Genomic DNA, 17,451 nt, shown 5'->3' with positions numbered 1-17,451 from the left:
AACCTAAAAACCCTGGTGATAACTTGTGCATATAACGCATATCAAGCATGATTTAATGTGGGACTTTTTAGTAGACTGGTCAGAAGTAAGAAAGAACAAACACACAAATGGTTTTCTTAAAACAGATTGAGGAAATAATTTCAAGATAAATCTCAAAATTGTCGTATGTGACAACAGGTGACTTTTATTACACATCACATAGACATTGATAGAGCAGACTCATGCATGCTTAACTGTTTATTGTCAGTGACACAGTAACCTAGCTATGAGTATTGTTGTGGTGACACACAAGAAAGGAATTGCATCCGGCCATAAATAAAAGACTACACTTGGCACTTTTCTGCATTAACCATTAACTTGACTAAAGCAGCAATGTGTTCTTTGACTGTCTCTACAGGGTTACACTCATCTACACAATGTCAAATGAAACTCAGCTGTTTTATTACAACAAATAAATAGCTTGGCTTTTGTTGCAAACATTCAACTTGTTCTAATAACAAGTGTATACAAATAATGAAAGGACACATCTGTTTGATTTGTACATATTGTTTTTTTGGTTTGTTTTACGAAGATCCTCTTCTCTCAGATTTAAAGTGCAAAGTGTGTGATGAAGTGAGTACCGCTGGTAAATGACTCACTGAGAACTGTGTCACTCATTCTGTGGAGATACAAAAAATAGAATTCAAAATATGAACCTGTAGAGTAGAACAACTAGTCATTATTAGTGTATTATATTACTCAAAAAACTAAAATAACTGTCATCTGTCAAAGAGAGACAATGCATTTGTGAAATTCTAATCACATTTTTACAGAATACATAGAATTAAATCTCTATTGCATTAACATACTATACCTGCATTTGTTCATATACCCAGTCGATAAAGTAGGTTACATTGCCGTAGACTCCTGGCTTGTTCCTCAAAGCACATCCAATCCCCCAGCTAGTGTCCCCTGCCAGCCACCATACATCTCCCCTCTTGACCACCAGGGGCCCCCCACTGTCACCCTGCAGGGCACAGGAGGAAGAAACATCTCAGAGTGTGTGTGTGTGTGTGTGTGTGTGTGTGTGTGTGTGTGTGTGTGTGTGTGTGTGTGTGTGTGTGTGTGTGTGCGTGTCTGTGTGTGTGTGTGTGTGTGTGTGTGTGTGTGTGTGTGTGTGTGTGTGTGTGTGTGTGTCTCACCTGACATGTGTCCACTCCTCCCTGCAGTTTTCCGGCACAGATCATGGTCTCAGTGATTTGTCCATCTAACACCCGAGGGCTGTTACAGCGCTCTCTGCTGTACATGGTGACCTGGGCCTGATTCAGTTTATCAGGGGACGGTCCTGACAGAAATTAATAATTGCACACACCCACAGTTAGCTCAGTCAAGCTTTAAAAACACTGTCCACTTACTTGGACTTTAAGCCTGAAAAAGCAGGAGACCTCTGAAACATTTAAACGAATAATCTACAGCGAGGCAGTACACGTTAAATGTTCTGATTGGACTACACAGGGAAAGTTGGACATATAGTGTTTGGCTCACCAGATGAGCGCAAGGCTCCCCATCCTGTGATCCAGGCTTGATGCTCAGCAGAGAGGTCCACGCCAATGTTGGGGAGACACACTGGCTTCACTGTTCCTGAGAGAGAATCATGTCCATGTGTAGGCTTAAAGTGTAGACCTGACAGTTCAGCTCATCATTCAATCACTGGAATATGACTTTTGCTGGCAAGTACTTACTTGTAAATCCCAGAGGTGTATCAAGCTTTAGGAGAGCAATGTCATTGTCATTAGTTAGAGTGTCGTATTTTTGATGGCTGATAATTTTGTCAACTGTGGTGCCAAAGCTCATCTGCACCAAGCTCACGTCACCCGAGTATACCTTCCACATTCCAGGATTGGAGTTCCTGCCATGAGGTCAAACATAGGAAGAATGTCAAGACGGTCAACAAATATATGTGAACAAGCAAATGTCCTGAAGGGCCCTGAACGGTGTAAAGACAAAATGCTCACATTTGGAAGCAGTGTGCAGCAGATAGGATCCAGTCAGCGCTGATGATGGAGCCTCCACAAATGTGTTGACTGTAAATCTGGAGACTGACCTGCCACGGCCAGGCCCCATTTACCGCCGCTGTACCACCCACAATACGAGCACTGGGGGCTGCGGAACTCACTCCACATTCTGTGGGTAGAGGGAAATTGTTTAATAGAACTCTTAATAAAACCTTTTTTCAGAAGTCAAAGAATACATACTTTACAATACATACTTTACAATACAATACAATACTTTGATACAGCTGAAGTTAAAGTTCTGGTATTTGGTCCTTTTAGTGTCACAGTCTTACTGGCTAAAACCCATTTTCAGAACAGTTTCGCACGTATCCTCTGTATTTCAGTGGTGTAGTTACAGTATGTATCAGTTAAAGCAATAGCTTACCAATACAATGAAGTTTGACTGCTCTGGCTGAGCAACTTTGGCTGCAAAGTAAAAGTAACAGAAATTGATAATCAAGACAGAAAATCCCAAACAAGATGATCAACATTTATTTAGGAGTTCTATATGTGGAATAAGATTGATGCAGCTCCCAGTGGGAATGAATCACTGCTGTTTCGAGTATTACGCAGTGATGGGTGCTTTACCTTTCAGTTAGCTGTGAGTGTATATGTGCTCCATGGTCTCGTCCAGGCTTCAGCTTCATGTATCCCCTCGAGGACAGAGAACCTGCACTGGTTTCAGTGTAGGACACATAATCATGCCTGCACACACATGAGCAGGGATGTTAGATCAATACCAAGTCATCCAATGTGTGTATGATGGTTCCTCCCTGACAACAGCCATAAAAAAAATGTCAAAACAATTGTTAAAGCAATTCATCCATCAAGTGTCGCCTTGAAACGTGATGTGGGTCTCTGCTTTACAATGCTGCTATTCTTCAAATAATTTATGGTGTTCAATGTTTAAGAGTCATTACAGATCATTTAGCAGACAATCTTATACAGAGCGACTTATAGTGAACTAACTACAGGGACACTGGAGCAGGGGTAGCCAACACGGTGCTATACGGTCCCCAGAAACTACATGAGTCGCCCGCAGGGCATGTTCTAAAAATAGCATTAGTCACCATGGAGCTCCGTAAAATGTGAAATTAAATGTTTTGCTGTTTTTTTTTATATCAACAACACTTGAATTATTCTTTATTTTAAAATGACAATATTGAATATAGAATTTAAAAAACAAAAATGTTTTATATGTATATGAACTCTGACCCTGTAGGCAAGCTAAATCTCCATTTCCCTTCTTCCTGAGACAAGCTAGCGGGAGCAGCTACGATGGGGCGCTAGGTGCGTTTTTTTACGCTAAACATGGCAGAAAAGCGAAAGAAAACTAACTATTTTCATAATGATTGGGAGGAAGAATTATATTTTACAACAGTGAAAGAAAAGTGTGTATGTCTCATTTGCGGGGCGACGGCAAAGCGGCACATTGTGGAGACACTTCTGTACGTGTCACAGAAGCTACCATGCTAACTACCATGCTAACTACCACCTGCAGCACTGCGGGCAGAACAAGCCAGGAGTTAAAGGCAGCTTTGGACAGCAGCATCTCTTTTCACGAGGCCGGTGAACAAGTCACAGAAAGCATCGGAAGCTTCATTTATAGCTGCACATTTTAAATAAAGAACAAGAAAGCCTTTTCGGACGGAGAGGTCTTGGAAGATGCAATGATCTTATTGAAAACACTGTTCAAAGACATGAAGAAAGATTCCGATGTCATCTCTCTCTCTCCGATGTTACAAAGTTAGTGTTTTGTACAGACAGGATATGATTTGAAGATATTAATGATTTCTTAATTTATTTACAGAAGTGATGCTTTGTACTAAAATATAACTGGTGTGATTTTGAACAACTTGCTCATTCATACAAAACTGTCAATAAAGATATTTACAAAAATATCAGAGATGTGATGACTGACTTTCAAATGTTGAAATAGGTTGATATAATATAATAAATATATCTGTGTTTCCTACCATGGTAAATCATTGTTAATAATCATGTGAGGAATAATTAACATTAACATGGGACAGTCTCTTCACATATGAATATTTATTATGATTATTATTATTGATGATAATATTATCATTAAAGGTGAACCGTGCAACTATGTTATTCAGGAAGTTTGTATCAAACAAGTCGCCCTTCGTATTATTCAGTACCCTTGAAGTAGCTCTCAGTATCAAAAAGGTTGGTGACCCCTGGTCTGGAGCAACTCAGGGTTAAGTGCCTTGCTCAGGGGCACAATGGTGACAGCTCTGGTATTGAACTTGTAATAGCTCAAAGCGCTTTACAACACTCGTCAGCATTCACCCTTTCAACACAGTCAGTGGCTACCATACAAGCTGCACATCAGCTCGTCAGTAGTGATAACCATTCACACACACACACGCACTTTGGGGTTCAGTATCTTGCCCAAGGACCGGGGATCAAACCACAGACCCGCCGACCGTTGGGTGACCACTCTACCTCCTGAGCCACAGCCCACAGTATGTCTGATTGTAAAGTGGTGGTAGGCTTATATAGCTGTCTAATTTCAATGTAAAGTTCCTTTTACAAACCCTCAGGGTTTCTTCCGCCTGCGCATTCTCTTCTTATTGTGTATTTCTTCTCTTCTCTTTAGTTTTAATTTATTTTATGCACAAATAAAGAACTAAACAATGATGAAGAAGACAAGCAGCACCTCTTATACCCAATGTGCTCACACACAGCTGTGCCAAAGTAGTTGTCCCAGTATTCAGCACACACAGGCATCCACCTCTGGCTGTCAGATGAGTAACTTTCCAGCATGAAGTTGGTCCCGTGGAGGCGAACTGTGAAGCAGAGAGGACACAACTGTTCAGCCACCATGACGCTCGCTGACAGAATGTATGTATATGTGTTGATTTAATATCTTACAGCACTGAGATTCATCCTCTCCGTGAGAACAGTCCCTGACACCATCGCACCACCGGGAGGGGTTCAAACACTTCCCCCCATTTCTACACGACTTCCCCAGTAAACACTGGTAGTATACTGCAAACACACACACATACAGTATACAGCACACAGGAATCTGCTGAGATGATCATCACACTGAGTTCATGTAAAGGCAGAACTTACAGAAGTACCAGAGCAACAGGCCGGCCATAGCCAGGATGATGAGCACACACAGAGATGCACACAGAATATATTTCCAGTGACATTTCCGTCGTCCTGCAAGATAAGACAGAAAAACTGTTGTGATAAAACTGATTATTGATTATTATTATATATTATTATTATTGATATTAAATACAAATTGCATGCTCTGCCAGATTAAAATACAGTATAATTACACTTCTAGCTGAATTATGTTGCTGCAGAATTCAAATCCTAAGACTACGAGCTGGAGGTGGTGTGAACACAGAGTTTATTATTTTAACACCGTTAAGCTCCAATAACATATTCTTCTGTTTCAATTTTAAATTCTATAACTTTTTATAAATGTCTACATGCTTCAAAACTATAATCCCAGATATACATTTTATTTCACTTTATTACCATTCTATGTTTGCCATCATTTTGAAAGGGAAATAAGTGGATATTGTGAACATAGTTGTTCCTTTAATATATAGCAGAACATGTTCCAGTTGTTTCCCAGTCAAGGTGGGGGTGCGTTGAACATTTTTGCAAAGCTGGCGAGATGTTCTAAACTGAACCTTAAGATTGAGCTGCCCGCTCCTCCACAATCATACAGCCCTGTAGAGGGCGCTATGTGTTGGGTTAGCAGAGGGGATCAACTGTGGAAACACATAAAGGAATGAAGCCGTATTCCAAGACATTTTCTCTTCAACTATTTACTCTGTTATTCTAACATGTGCATCTTTGTGAGGTAAATGCAACAACAACGGCCACAGTGGTTATGAGATAATAATGATGAAAGAGTCAAACTCACTCCCATGTTAGTACACAGCAACACCGTCCTAATGTTTTCTAACATGACCTGCTTTAGCTGCCATAAATCATCGGTCACACCAGGCCCAATAAGTCCGCAGCAGCAGAATCTCCAGTGTTTGAAAGTGTGAGTGTTTTATTACTCATGAATTCAACCTTTCATTTGTAAAAGGAAGAATTGTATTTCTTACTTAAAAAGGTTACATAGTCAAGCTTTAAGTAAGGAAGACCTTCTGTTTGTTAAGTGGAAATAAAAACAAGTTAATGATTATATGAACGTTAAGAAGTTTGTTTTCACTCATATATTATGATTTTGTCGTTGTGACTGACGTTATTGTTTACCCAGATGTTTATTCCTCACAGATCACTTTACCTTTCTCGTGTCCCGGCTGATGTGCTGCTGCAGGTGTTGCAGTGCGGTGCGTGTTGATGATGTTGGGAGCGACAGCATCATCGCTGGGGGTCTCTGGTGGAAGAGAAGGGTATCCACCCTGCTGTGGGGCTTTTGAGGGGGGTCTTCCTTCCTCACACTGAAACCCGATGTTGTCATAGGTGGGACTATTGGCCTGGAGGCATATCAAACATATTATTTTAGAGATAACACAAGGTAAACAAAAAAAATATCATTAATTTCACGTTGTCGAAGTGATGAACAGTAAAGAGTAAACTGTTCAAAATAAACGGAAATAATGAAAATGACATTTACAAATGTTGCCTCTTACCATGAAACTGACTTACCTGGTTATGATACATATTGAAACTGCCTGCGGAGGGAGACTGTCAAACCTTGAAAAAGTTATTTAAAGCAAAATGAAGGAGCCTTGTTCATAAGTACAGCGCCTAAAGTGTCGCATTCTTTAAAGCAATATTCATAAAACAAAAACATTAGATTGAGCAACTCATTTGGTTAAAAGAGTTAACATGCAAACTACATATCAGAACTACTTTTTAACAAACAAGCTACAAGCTGATTTGAGAAAGCTCCCACGCTACCCGAGAGACTTAGAGTAACTAACATTTATCCACCTACCTTGAACGCTCTACAATTCCTTCAGCACTGTGATTGCGTCTGTCCCCCCACACTCCCTGTTCCTTCCTCTGCCTCATCTTCACCCTATTCCTACATGTAATCATCAGCCATGACCACACCCTTTCCCCGTGTGCACAAGGCAGCCCGTTGTGCCACTTGATTTATAAAACACTTCAAAATGACATGGGCAAACAGCAGGTATTAATGAAGGCAAGCGCCGATACTCGTTATCTTCTAAAGATAAGGTTCATCCAGAAGTGGTCGTGCATTGATTTGTGACAGGAAAAGCTCATTTAGGAATTACATTCCCTAGTGTGATGTACATATACTGTGGTCCTGTGTGTAGGCGTGTGGTAACATTGAGCACCGATAATGACAACCAGCCTCTCATTCAGAGAACTGTTGGTAATATTTGTTGGTCAAATGTCTAAGCAGCAAAGATAAAGTCTCATTCTGTTGCATTGAAGACTTGAAGACTTCCTCTTCAAATGACAGACATTCAATAAGAAAACTTGAAACAGTAAGAAATAAAGAACATGTTAAGCACCTCTTACTAGAGGAACAAGAGTTAACAGGTGACACACTCACTGCTGCTTTAACAAACCAAAGGCTCATTCAGACACAGAAGAAACAGCATATAAGTGAAGTGAAAAGGCATAAAAGACTCGGTTCTTACATTGCGTTTGCTATTGTTGGTCCTCCTAACGATAACATCTGCTGTGCTTAATCAGTAACGTCCAAACAAATAGGTAATGGCCTTAACATAGTGATGGCCGAAGGACTTTCAGACCTTGTTAATGTTTAACTCAACGTTCGCCTGCGTAAAGAGTGAGAGACTAAAGAACAGCCTCAACCTTTAGATAGTTTTGACACACTGGATTTAAAGAGCATGAGGAAAATAAGGAAAATCATGCATTGTTGGGAGTTACCTGAAAGACCAGAGACAGGCCCCGACAGGAAGTGGACCAGCGGAGAAAGAGAATCAGACACAGACCCTCAGAGGATTCAGATAATGGCTAAGAAAAAAAAGGTCAAATGACCCTGAATTCAGACCCTGAACTGATTTTTGTTTATAAAGAAGCTATCGAGCAAGAAGTGTAAGAGTATACACTAGATCTCCCACTTTAGTTTGCAATAATATGGGTTTTCTACTGGCTACTGATTGCATGCCCAAAACATCGTCAGGGACAGTACACACCCCCAGCACAGACTCTTCACTCTCAGTTTCTACCCGCAGGCCATCAGGCTTGTGAATATGCTCCCCCACCCCAACTGATTGAACTGTGAACATAACACAACTGGAACTATGCATGGTGCTCCTTGTTGTATATTATATTTCACAGTACTAACACTGTACTGTGAACTTATGTGCAATACCTTTTACTCTTTATTTATTTTTATATTGTGTATATCTCTTACTTTTAGTTCTAATTCAAAATGTTGCATTGGAGGATAAGCAAAGTAAGTGTTATAACTGTCTGTTATCTGTGCATGACAATACATATCTTATATCTTGAAAATGCTATTAAAGTTTTAGTTTTATTTTAAGTAGAAAAACTGATTTATCTGCAGAAATATAATGTTGTTGGTGTGTATCTTAAATACCTTTAAAGGACCAGTAAACCCTCAGTAGTGTCTCTCCAGGTTTTAGGACAGTTCAGTTTGATGTGATTTGATACATTTAATTCTGAAACTGCATTGTTTGTTTTTTAAGACCAGCTGAAAACAACATGAACTTAACTCTTTAACAACAAATGACTAATGTTTAAAACCACATAAAAGAAAATATACATAACACTAATGAAACTACTGTGTAAAGGCAACATGAGCAGCACAAACCTACTTCACATTACCAGGACAACTGCACCCTCTAGTGGCCAGCGTGAGTCTCAGCAACAACTCTTTTACTCTGGTCTTCATTTTTAGAGCACAAGAAAACTTTAATTATTATACATTATAAAATTAAACGTCAAAGCTTTAGTAGACTTAGAAAAGCAATAACACAACAGTGGTTTCATACAAACTATTTATTTATTAGTTAAATATTAATCATTTTTGAACAATATGCATCAAACAAAGGAGTGTTTTGAACAAAGGAGTGTGTTAAACACTGGAGTCATGATGTCATGTGAGCCGAGCCCTACTCTGCTGTTTGAGTAAGGCCACTGGCAATAAAGTGGTAACAGAAGCATTGTTCACAGTAAAAGGGAGTTCAGACACCCTCACCATCTGGAGTCAACAGTTGAACAAAGAGTGCATCAGGGACTGCATCTACACTTTCTGGATGATAATAGATGAAGCTCCACCTCCTCCATTGCAGATACCTGCCAGCCCGTACTGGCCCGACTTCAGGTTGTGCACCATGTGACCCACAATCCTCGCCCCAGACATCCTGACAGAGCAAAGAGAAATAAAGCAGAAGTTGTAATCCACAACATTTGTTTGTATATTAAATGCTATTTTGCAATCATTAAAATCACACTGAAAAGAATGAAAACTGAAAGTAAGCTGAAGTTATTGAGAGGAGATGGTGAGTGGAAATGTTCTATTTGTGGTTGAATAAGTGTCCTAATGAAAACATACAGGCAAAACAAAAATATATGTTGTCCCTGCAAAGAAATGCAAACAAGAAATGCTAGTTGAGTTCTGTTTTGCATCTTCAAGCATGCCTTAAGGATATAAACACTTGTCTAGCAACGTTTTGATGTTAAACACAGACAAAACTGAAGTTATTATACTTGGCCCTAAACGCCTCCGAAACGCATTTTCTAATGACATAGAAGCTCTGGATGGCATTAATTTGGCCTCCAGCACCACTGTAAGGAATCTTGGCATCATCTTTGATCAGGATCTGTCTTTTAACTCCCACATAAAACAAATCTCAAGGACTGCCTTCTTTCATCTACGTAACATTGCAAAAATAAGACACATCCTGTCTCAAAATGATGCAGAAAAACTAGTCCATGCATTTGTTACTTCAAGGCTGTATTACTGCAACTCATTGTTATCAGGTTGTCCCAAAAAGTCGCTTAAGACTCTTCAGTTGATCCAAAATGCAGCGGCACGTGTATTGACAAGAACAAGGAAACGGGATCATATTACTCCTCTATTAGCTGCACTGCACTCGCTCCCGGTAAAATACAGAATAAAATTCAAAATCCTTCTCCTGACTTACAAATCAATTAATGGTCAGGCTCCAGCATATCTTAAAGATCTCATAGTACCTTATAAACCAACTAGAGCATTACGCTCCCAGACTGCAGGGTTACTTGTGGTTCCTAGAGTCTCTAAGAACACTCCCAATTTGTGTTCGGGTGCAGACACCCTCTCCACATTTAAGAGTAGGCTAAAGACTTTCCTTTTTGATAAAGCTTATAGTTAGGGCTGGCTCAGGTTTGCCCTGGATCAGCCCCTAGTTATGCTGCTATAGGCTTAGACTGCCGGGGGACACCTCCTTGCTCTCTTCCTTCTCTTCCTCTCTCCTCCCCTCCCTCTCTCTTCTTCTCCCTCTCTATCTGTATGCATTTATGTAAATGTATGTTACTAACTCACCATCCGGGGTATTATCCCCGGAGTGTCTGTCTCTCATGTGGCAGGTTGCCACTGATAAAGTTTACGTCAGGATGATGAATCGTGACAGCGCCTGCTGACCTGGTCCTGCTGGACACCGGGAAGCCTTATTGACGTTTTCCTGGATTCATCCAAACTTTCTATTTTTTTCCAACACAACATAATTTCTGTCAAATGTTGTATTTGTACTATGTCGTTTATCCTGTACATACGACATCTATTGCACGTCTGTCCGTCCTGAGAGAGGGATCCCTCTTCAGTTGCTCTCCCTGAGGTTTCTTCCATTGTTCCCCCTTTAATTATGGGGTTTCTTTTAGGAAGTTTTTCCTTGTGTGATGCGAGGGTCTAAGGACAGAGGATGTTGTAACCTGTACAGTCTGTAAAGCACACTGAGACAAATGTATAATTTGTCATATTGGGCTATACAAATAAATTTGATTTGGCAAAAGAAACTTAGTTGAAAGGTTGAAAACAAGTGATGCAGTAGTTAAATATCTGCCAATGTTGTCAATTTCAAAAGTGATAGGACATCCACAGTGTTCTGGGTTAGGTTTGAATATGGACTGTGAAAAGGATACTTTTAGTCTGAGCTCGGTAACAGCTGACTCTTGTCTGGATCAGATTCAAAAGAGGATAAACAAAAATCTATGAGTACGAGTCTCTCAGCTGCTCACCCGATGGGGTGTCCCAGTGAAACAGCTCCTCCGTTGACGTTGACTTTTGCAGGGTCGATGTCCAACATCTTCATGTTGGCCAGCACGACCACGCTGAAGGCCTCGTTGATCTCCCACATGCTGATATCATCCTTCTTCAGTCCTGCTGCATCCAGGGCCTGACACACACAAAATTGAAAAACGTTTGGCCCATTGTCTAATACCCAATATTTAAGAAGTACTAACTACTAATCACATGCTCATAACGTACTCACCTTTGGTACAGCAAATGCAGGAGCAATGGGGAAATCAATGGGTGCAACAGCAGCATCAGCAAAAGCTAGGAAAAGAATATTACATACATTAATCCTAAAATGTAACAAAAACTATGACAAATAAATGTCATAGTAATACATTTAATGATGTTTCTTGTTACCACAAGTGCATGTTTTATTCTTAAATCTTAGTGTCGAAATGAACAACAAGAGACTGAGACATTCTTTTTATTTTTTTATAAATGCCTCATACATAAAATAAATGCTGTTTGCCGTTGCTCTTCCAACACCTTCCTTTCATGTACTGCAGACTAGACTACTGCTCACAAATGCTTTTGGTTTATGAACAAGGAAGTCACCTCGGTGCTTTCTATCATTACACACTGTATGTGTGTGTGTGTGTGTGTGTGTGTGTGTGTGTGTGTGTGTGTGCTTACAGACGATCCTGGCCAGTGGTGTGACACCGAGCTTCTTTGCAGCATCTGCAGTCATTAGAACGAGAGCAGCTGCTCCATCGTTCAGTGTGCTGGCATTGGCTGCTGTCACGGTGCCTAAAAGTCAAGGGCACAACGGTAAATGGTAACTGCACTTGAATTTATTGAGCAGCTTTTTAATCTTCCAACCACTCAAAGTGCTTTTACACGACATGTCAACATTCACACTCAAACAGCTTATGCTGTAACATAAGATCGTTGCTACAACAAATGGCTTTCGAGTTGAAATTGACAATGTGTGAAAACATGACATTGCAAAGTTAATGAGCAGCAGAATAAAACAATTTTACTAATGAGCACATCAGTGCTTTGACTTATAACAGGGTGGAAGGCAAATAGTAGAATTCTTTTTTAAAGATGCATAATAAGTCTAACAAAATCTTAGTGGAAACAGGATTAGTATACAAGCATGATGCATGACTGTTCAGTTAGACAGAAAGGCGTCATTTCATTCCCTAAGTAATAAGTCCCTAACCTAAGTAATGAATGAAAGTAATGACTCGTTACCGTTCTCTCTCTGGAACACCGTCTTCAGTTTGGGAACTTTGCTGAAGTCGACCCTCCTCCACTCCTCGTCCTCGGACACGACTACATCAGGTTTGCCTACAGAAACACTCAAACTCAGATATGCCGTCCTGTGTAAAGTAAATGAGCACTGGGCCGACATCAACTCGCTGTACCTCTCTGGGGAATGCTAACGGGTAAAATCTCCTTGGCCAGCACACCAGACTCGAACGCTGCTTTGCTGCGGCTGTATGATCCGATGGCATAGGCGTCTTGCTCCTCTCTGCTGATGTTGCTGTTCTTGGCTGTGTGTTCTGCACAGTTGCCCTGTTAAAGACAGTAATGCAAAAACAAAAGGACAACAGATCAAATATGATACTGATGAAATTACACATTTAAGGCCGCTACATGCCAATGTCGCACCATTGATGAGCGTCTGTCGGCCTAGTGTTTGTGGTGTGTCCTGCGCCATCTGCACTTTTCGGTCATGTTGAATGGGAAGCGGAGACCGTCGGTGAGACAAATCACTGATTGGCTGACATTGACAAGAGAAACGGACAGAAGTAATACAAGCGACTAAAGCCAAGAGGCCACAGAGAGGCTTTTCATTGGTCATTGGATCATTCCAATACAGGGTTATTTCACAACATGGCCATCTGGAATGAAGCTCAGTGGTGAGCAAGTGTGATGTGAAAATGGTCGGCAAGTGCTGCTTCATTTTAATTCCTAAAGCATATCGTTTCCTTTTCTAATGATGAATAGACTAACACCACCTGCTGTTATGGAGAGTTATTTCCTCTCACGCAGGCGCAGAGCGTAAGTGATAGTTTGCTGTTGGCTGTAGTTTTTGCGCTGTGTTCAAGTGCAACCTTTTAGCCAAGACGCAGGAGACACGAGGCTCCGTCCTCGCTAGAGCTTTCATGCTGGTTTGGTGCGTGTGGGCTTCCACCTCATGCTCTGCTAACACAATGAATTTTAAGATTTCCTAAATGCACGTTTTGTTTCAGACACATTTCAGTGGGATATACACGTTATCAATTTACATTTCAAAATATATTACCCACAACTAAATAACAAATATACTTTTCACCTTGTACACCAATTTCTCAAGAGGATCCCCTGCTGGCTCTAACTCTGATTGTTCAACCAGCAATACAACCACTTTCTATTGCATGCAGTTTCTTTTAATATATTTTCAGATGCATTCTAACAGGATCTCCAACACTAAAAAAGTAAAAATATGTAACACGGTCATATTTGACAGGTTGATAGTTACCATGTGGAATTTGTTGTAGACATCAGTGAGTCCATCCTTCACAATGAGGTCTTCCATCCTCACTCCTCCGTAGGCTGGAGTCTCTCTGGGCATCACGTACGGTACGTTGGACATGCTCTCCATCCCTCCTGCCACCATCACATCCTGAAAACACAGACAGCCGTACACTAACATGTAGTGACACGTACAGTCTGTTGTCTGCTTCTCAGGTCCCTTCTTCTCTATGTCATCGTGTTTCATAGGATTGGGTTGTTACAGAAGTGTAGTTTGTAGCTCAAACAATGTGATGGAAACATATATTTCTTCTACCTGAAGTTGCTCGTTATTATCCATGATTGACATGTCTGTGCATGAGTTATGCATCTTTAACAGCTGACCGTTCCCGGCTCTCTCAGGAAATGAAGCTTCGCGTTTTTAGCAGTACGTGTTCATTTCCTTATTTCCCAGTGTGTTAAAGATGAACATGTAGTAGATGCTCTGTGTTATGGTCATAGGTTCCATGGAAAATTCAGTTTCTGATTGTTCAATGTCCCCTTTTTTACCGTTCATAAAACTTATTTTTGTTAAAAAATAAAGAGAGATATAAAAAGTACAGTATGAGGATGTGTAAATATATTTCTTCATTAAACATATGCAGACACAGATGATGTACATCTCTGGTAGTTTGAGTGCTAAGGCCAAGTCTATGATGAACACACTGTAACAGCTTTTTATCAAACATCTTGTGTTTGGTCACAACAAAGTCTTCCTTCATGTGTGTGTTTGTGTTTGTCCTGGAACGAGCAGAGGAGAGCAGGTGTATTTAATGCCAGTGCTACCTGGTGTCCACACATTAGACTCTGAGCTGCCAGCATGATGGACTTCATCCCGGAGGCGCACACTTTGTTGATGGTTGTTGCTGGAGTGCCGAGGGTCAAGCCTGAAGATTCAAAATAAACATAGATTAGCATCGGCCAAAAGAAAGAAGAAGATCAAACTGAACTTCTCTTGACATACTCCGTAGTGCCTTTGTTTAACAGGGGAGCTGGATTATTATTATTATTTCACATGATCTGCTGTGCGCATTTCTAATATGTTTTTACATTAGTTTACCAACTTTCCATTGTCAATAAAGATGCACAATAGCTCTCTAAGCTGCTGGAGATAAACTGTGTGTCACATTAGAGCTGCAAGCTTCTGGTTTTATTTTGCATGTGTGGCTTTCAGATTATAATGGTTTACTGGAATAAGACCAATTAGCTGCTTGAAAGTGGACAGAGATGCAACAGTATGTGTCTATATGGTTTTATTCACATCTATATTCTGGTGCAATGCCAATATTTGGAATGAGGGTGAAAATAAAGCGGTGTGGTCATACCTGCTCCAAGCAAGGCCTGTCTTGTGGGGGCCTGTCCTTCTCCTGCCTGAAGCACGTTGCCCATGTAGACTTCCTTCACCTCTTCAGGAGCGATTCCTAAATCACAAGTAAACTCAATGGGGCTGCAACTAACGATTGTTTTTATATTATTTTAGCCATGCACGCACACAGCAGGGGTCTCATTTATAACTGTAGCGCAAGTACAAAACGGGGCCTGAAAGAGGCGTCTGCTAATGGCCATGTAAAGTTTGTCTGTAGGAACTAATTGAACGGAAGAAATGGCAGGATGATGCCAGGATGTGGCAGAAGCAGAAAAGTCTGGCTTACCTTTCCCTCTATTAAGCATTAATATTCCTTTTCACCTCAACCACATTAAAAAGTATTTTTAGAAATCCAAGATATCAAATAGCATTAAAGAATTGCAGAGTCAATATTTATCAATAATATCTTCTTATACCGTGCATACATCACCAAGTGCACTTTCAGTTTTCATAGATGAACACATGAGTATTGTGTAAATCAGCAATGTCTGGACATAAAGCCAGTGACAGCTCTTGCACAATAACTAATAATTACAGTCCATATGCACATTATGAGCCTTAAACATAAAGCATAATGCTGCTCGATTTCTGTCAGAAAAAAATCTTTTCCTTAGTCTTCCTCTCGGTAGTTTCCGTGATTCAGCGTAAAGAACTATTGATCAGTAGGCTCATATCTCTGTATTAACATCCATGTGCTACTTTGCATGAGGCTGAACCACATGAGCACATTTCCAGGTGGACTGTGATTTATAAAAGGTTACATTGCCGACACTTTTAATATGGATCCTATTTTTATAAATGAGACACCTGGTTATGATGATGATCAGCTGATGTTAAATCGAAGTTTGGCCTAAATGGAGGAAAATTGTTTTCTCTGAACATACCTGCTTTGTCTATGGCTCCCTTGATGGCAATGGAGCCCAGTTTGGTGGCTGGTAGTGCTGCCAGGCTGCCTCTGAAGGAGCCCATTGGAGTGCGGACTGCACTGACAATGAAGACTTCCTGAAACCATGCATTAAAAGTCTGCATTATAGTGTGAAGTCCAAACATTTCATTGTGGAGAGAATATAAAATGTCAGTCAGTGTACTTACATTGAGTGAAGGGCGAGATGTGTAGGTTCTTGAGAGGTATCTGTGAGTCTACAATAGCAGGACAATGACAGGGATCAATCATCCTCCATACAGAACACAGGACTCCTAATTCAAAACCCATCTTTGAAGTCTGCTGTTCAACCTGAAGCCCCTTGACACATGGGTCAAACTATTTTAGTTTTAACTCAAGCACAGAAGCACGAGCATACTGTGCTATGCTGACATTAAGGGCACACACAAGCAGGGGACAAGTATTAGCTACTTAATGACGAAACACCGGCTAAATAAAATGCCATTTAAGCTAGGTACCGTGAGTCGTGTGGCAAACATATGGCGTTACTTGTCACCTAATAGTAAGACTCTTCAGTCAGTTAAGCTGGACACTGCCGTTACAGTAATTGTTAACATTTCGTTGAATAGCAGACTTTGCGGTGATATGGGATCAATAAACGAAAGCACTCAAACCACATAGAGCAGTTAACGGCTGTTTTCAAGCTGTTGCGTTACTTCAAGGACGCTGCGCTCACACGAAGAGTTCATGTTAGCTGAGCAGGGCCTTGTGTTTACAGCCAGCCAGACTGTTGCTACAGCGTTTCTATGCAATATAACAATATAATATTAACCCAAACAGATTTCACACACCCTCACTTACCAGGCGATTACACATTTGAACGCGCATGGTTAAAAGTCCACTGGATGACATGTTGGACAAGGAGACAGGAAGGGCTCGCACACATAGGTGTATTATGAATTGGATCCACTTCACCTTCAGCCATGCAGCGGAGGGATACAAATATCAGCCAATCACAGTGAGAGGTGTGCTCCCCGACGTCATCGTTGGCTGGGCATTGTGGTTGTTGTAGTCCATTGTATCAAAGTACATTTTATAAATGAACTGCAGATAATTATCTTTAAAATAACTGTCGGTATCAACACATGTAAACCTTTCTTTTTGTTTTTAACATTCAAAATAACATTTAATTAAATATATGTCTGGCAAAAGGGCGGCGCAGCTTTTTGGCCGATGTGGGCACCTATACATCATGGCTGTTTGGGATAAATGTGCACAAACGCAGCACGCACACACATATCCTCATTTATGTCACTGGGAACGTAATGGCTATTTTGCGATTAAAAAAAAAACATAGAGAAACGTCCCATCGTGGTCGTTAGCAGACTTATTCGACAGACATTCACTCCGGATCCAGCTG

At 40.6% G+C, this 17,451-nt stretch overlaps 2 protein-coding genes across 3 annotated transcripts; both read right to left on the bottom strand.

The window, feature by feature from the left end:
* Positions 1–212: 212 nt before the first annotated feature.
* tmprss2 (transmembrane serine protease 2) lies at positions 213–6,728 on the bottom strand. Its single transcript, XM_029448489.1, has 13 exons — positions 6,687–6,728; positions 6,322–6,514; positions 5,136–5,228; positions 4,932–5,048; positions 4,717–4,846; positions 2,622–2,738; positions 2,419–2,459; positions 1,995–2,163; positions 1,722–1,888; positions 1,525–1,620; positions 1,182–1,324; positions 854–1,006; positions 213–658 (listed from the first exon to the last, which is right to left on the bottom strand). The coding sequence occupies exons 1-13, from the start codon at positions 6,699–6,701 to the stop codon at positions 650–652; spliced, it is 1,443 nt and encodes a 480-aa protein (XP_029304349.1). The 5' UTR covers positions 6,702–6,728; the 3' UTR covers positions 213–649.
* A 2,259-nt stretch (positions 6,729–8,987) lies between these two features.
* Positions 8,988–17,045, bottom strand: acat1 (acetyl-CoA acetyltransferase 1). Of its 2 annotated transcripts, none has more exons than XM_029449041.1 (12): positions 16,893–17,045; positions 16,241–16,288; positions 16,033–16,150; positions 15,108–15,203; positions 14,569–14,669; positions 13,751–13,894; positions 12,651–12,801; positions 12,478–12,573; positions 11,914–12,027; positions 11,477–11,541; positions 11,223–11,380; positions 8,988–9,370 (listed from the first exon to the last, which is right to left on the bottom strand). In XM_029449041.1, the coding sequence occupies exons 1-12, from the start codon at positions 16,941–16,943 to the stop codon at positions 9,250–9,252; spliced, it is 1,263 nt and encodes a 420-aa protein (XP_029304901.1). In that variant the 5' UTR covers positions 16,944–17,045; the 3' UTR covers positions 8,988–9,249. The 2 variants fall into 2 exon arrangements, with proteins under 2 accessions (XP_029304901.1, XP_029304902.1); XM_029449042.1 differs by having other exon boundaries at positions 16,883–16,953.
* Positions 17,046–17,451: the final 406 nt, after the last annotated feature.

This window comes from Cottoperca gobio, chromosome 14 (assembly GCF_900634415.1).
Source record: "Cottoperca gobio chromosome 14, fCotGob3.1, whole genome shotgun sequence".
NCBI lineage: Eukaryota > Metazoa > Chordata > Actinopteri > Perciformes > Bovichtidae > Cottoperca > Cottoperca gobio.
Note: the sequence above shows the minus strand (reverse complement) of the source record. Positions and strands in the feature narration are given on the sequence as shown.

Bases quoted from the DNA above. Each gene is read 5' to 3' on its own strand.
- tmprss2 (XM_029448489.1), bottom strand. The intron at 5,049-5,135 runs GTAAGTTCTGCC...GTGTGTTTGCAG, and splicing joins CCTGTTGCTCTGGTACTTCT to TATACTACCAGTGTTTACTG. The intron at 1,007-1,181 runs GTGAGACACACA...TGTGCCCTGCAG, and splicing joins GAGGAGTGGACACATGTCAG to GGTGACAGTGGGGGGCCCCT.
- acat1 (XM_029449041.1), bottom strand. From the start codon at position 16,943: ATGTCATCCAGTGGACTTTTAACCATGCGCGTTCAAATGTGTAATCGC. The intron at 13,895-14,568 runs GTAGCACTGGCA...CTGTGTTTTCAG, and splicing joins GTCTAATGTGTGGACACCAG to GATGTGATGGTGGCAGGAGG. The intron at 9,371-11,222 runs GTGAGCAGCTGA...TTGCTCTGTCAG, and splicing joins TCACTGGGACACCCCATCGG to GATGTCTGGGGCGAGGATTG.